Genomic DNA, 2383 nt, shown 5'->3' on the forward strand with positions numbered 1-2383 from the left:
ATAATCGCTAAAAAAAAAAAAAAAAACAAATATTTTTTTTTCATATTTAAATAGAAAATTTTGAGAATATACATGCAAATATTTATGTTATTATTCGGTTTTATATTTATTTATTGATACGTGTTATATCCTAATAAAAATATATACCACTGTATTTTATAAGAAAAATCAACTGTATGTAATTAAAGATATATCTTTATAGTCAATATGATAAATAATATTTTTATTAAATTTAAAATTTATACTTGTAATACAATATAAGAAAATTTATATAAATATATTTTCACAATATATTTCATATAATAAAGAATATTCTCAATAGTTTTTAGAATAATTAAGTAAATTTGATATAAAATAACCTATTTTCAAAACATGCTTTTTACAATATATATATAATTTATAAAATGGTTTTTTTTTTTTAAATTGTAACCATTTTATTTAAAGTGCTTTTTATATGATATATTATTATAATTTCTTTAAAAAAGTTTATTTTCACTTTCTTTTAATTTTTGAATTTCATAATTTTTTTTTATTTTGTGCCAAATAAATGAAAATGAAAATTTTTTTTGAAATTTATTATAATAAAAAAAATAAATATATAAACAAATATTGTAAAAACATTTATTAATAACAAAAATAAAAAAAAAAATTTAAGATAAAAAAAGAATAATAGAAAAATTAAAATAGTTGCATTTAAACCAATAATATACACAATTAAAAATTAGTTTCATGTTAAATTACAAATGAACACAAATATAGTATATTGAATAAAAAATACATGCATACAAAATTTTTCAATTTATAGTGTTTTTTTTATTTTTGATGGAGATATAATATCTCTAATATATCTAAATTTATATCTATAAATCATAAATTTCATATATTAAATAATTTAAAGTTTAAGTTGATTTACAGAAAAAAACTAATAGTTAAATAAAAAAAAATAAAAAAAAATTCATTAAGTATAAAACATTTATAACATTAACTTGTTTTGAATTAACAATATATGATTTTTTTATATCCTTTAAGGATCAATATAATATTATTTTAATTTTTTTAAAATAATTTTATATATTTAAACATTTTATTTTACTTATATGTGTTCTTACTTAAATTATTTTATAAAAAATTAACAGTATTAATCTTAGATAAAGCAAATATAATATTATATATAATTAAAAAAAAATTAGGAAATATATTTCATATAAACAAATAATTTTTTACCTTAAAATCTTAAAAACATTATAAAAATTATAATATCATCTAAAGTAATATTACAAATCCCTAACCTAGTAAAAGTGAAAATAAAAACAATTTTGTGCCTAGATTAATAACTCTAACTTTATTGTTATACTGTAGTAGTAATAAAATGAAAATATTTACTTTATGTTTAAATATTTTTACATTTTTTATTTTAACTTGGAAAATTCATTGCTTTTACAACGTAAGATAATGTTCATATAAAAAAAATATATATAAATATATTTTGTTTCTAATAATTTCTAAAATTTTATGTAATTTATTACTTTAACGATAAAAAAAAACTTATAAACAATTTTTATTATATATTTTAGTATGATTCCAGTAGGTCTTTGATTAATAAAGATACAATGCAAATGAAAAATAAGTTAAAACATGAAAGATTGTTAGCAGAGGTTGGTGTATTAGAAGAAAAACAAACTGCAGAGCTTGAAATGGTACCTTTTTATAAAGAAACAAATGAAATAAGTAATAAATCTAAAGATAAAATATTGAATGATTATTGGAATAATAATTCACATGTGGATGAATTGCAACAAGTATGATTGATCCATTAATATCATATGTACTAAAAGAAAAAAAATAATTGATAGAGTTTTAAAAAATCTTCATTCATATTATTATAAATTTTTATGTAAATATAAAGAATAACAGGAAAAAAATAAAATAAAAACAAGACTTAATAAATTTAAAACAAGAAAATTCGTTAAAAATAGACTTTGTTAACCTTTATGAAAATAAAAATTAATATATGAAAAGAAAATACTTAATTAGCCATGCGAAAGTGCTAGTTAAAAAAAAAATTAATATTTTGCTTTACATTTATTTAAGGAGATATATTTTATTTTGTTAAAAAAAAAAAAGTAATATTATTAAAAGAGAACAAATTTTTAGAAAGAAATATTTTTATAAGAAAATTTTATATTTCTAAGAGGGAAATTTTCGTTGTTAGTGATATTAATATAATTAAAATTTTTTTTTGCTCTTTTAAACAAAAATGAATATGAATAACTGAAAATTATTCATTAAAAGTTATATTGGAATATTTTGTTAATAAAAATTAATGGTTAATGAAAATTTATGTCCTTAATAAAAATATAGGATTTTTTTAAAAAAAATAAAT

General features: G+C 15.2%; 1 protein-coding gene across 1 annotated transcript; it reads left to right on the forward strand.

Moving 5' to 3' along the window:
• Positions 1-1369: 1369 nt before the first annotated feature.
• PGAL8A_00022400 (fam-g protein) lies at positions 1370-1805 on the forward strand (the record flags this gene model as incomplete). The annotated part of the gene is made up of 2 exons (XM_028674215.1): positions 1370-1444; positions 1575-1805. 2 exons carry the CDS (start codon positions 1370-1372, stop codon positions 1803-1805), a joined length of 306 nt encoding a protein of 101 aa, XP_028530590.1.
• Between the last annotated feature and the right edge of the window lie 578 nt (positions 1806-2383).

This window comes from Plasmodium gallinaceum, assembly GCF_900005855.1.
Source record: "Plasmodium gallinaceum strain 8A genome assembly, contig: PGAL8A_v1_21, whole genome shotgun sequence".
Taxonomy (NCBI): domain Eukaryota; phylum Apicomplexa; class Aconoidasida; order Haemosporida; family Plasmodiidae; genus Plasmodium; species Plasmodium gallinaceum.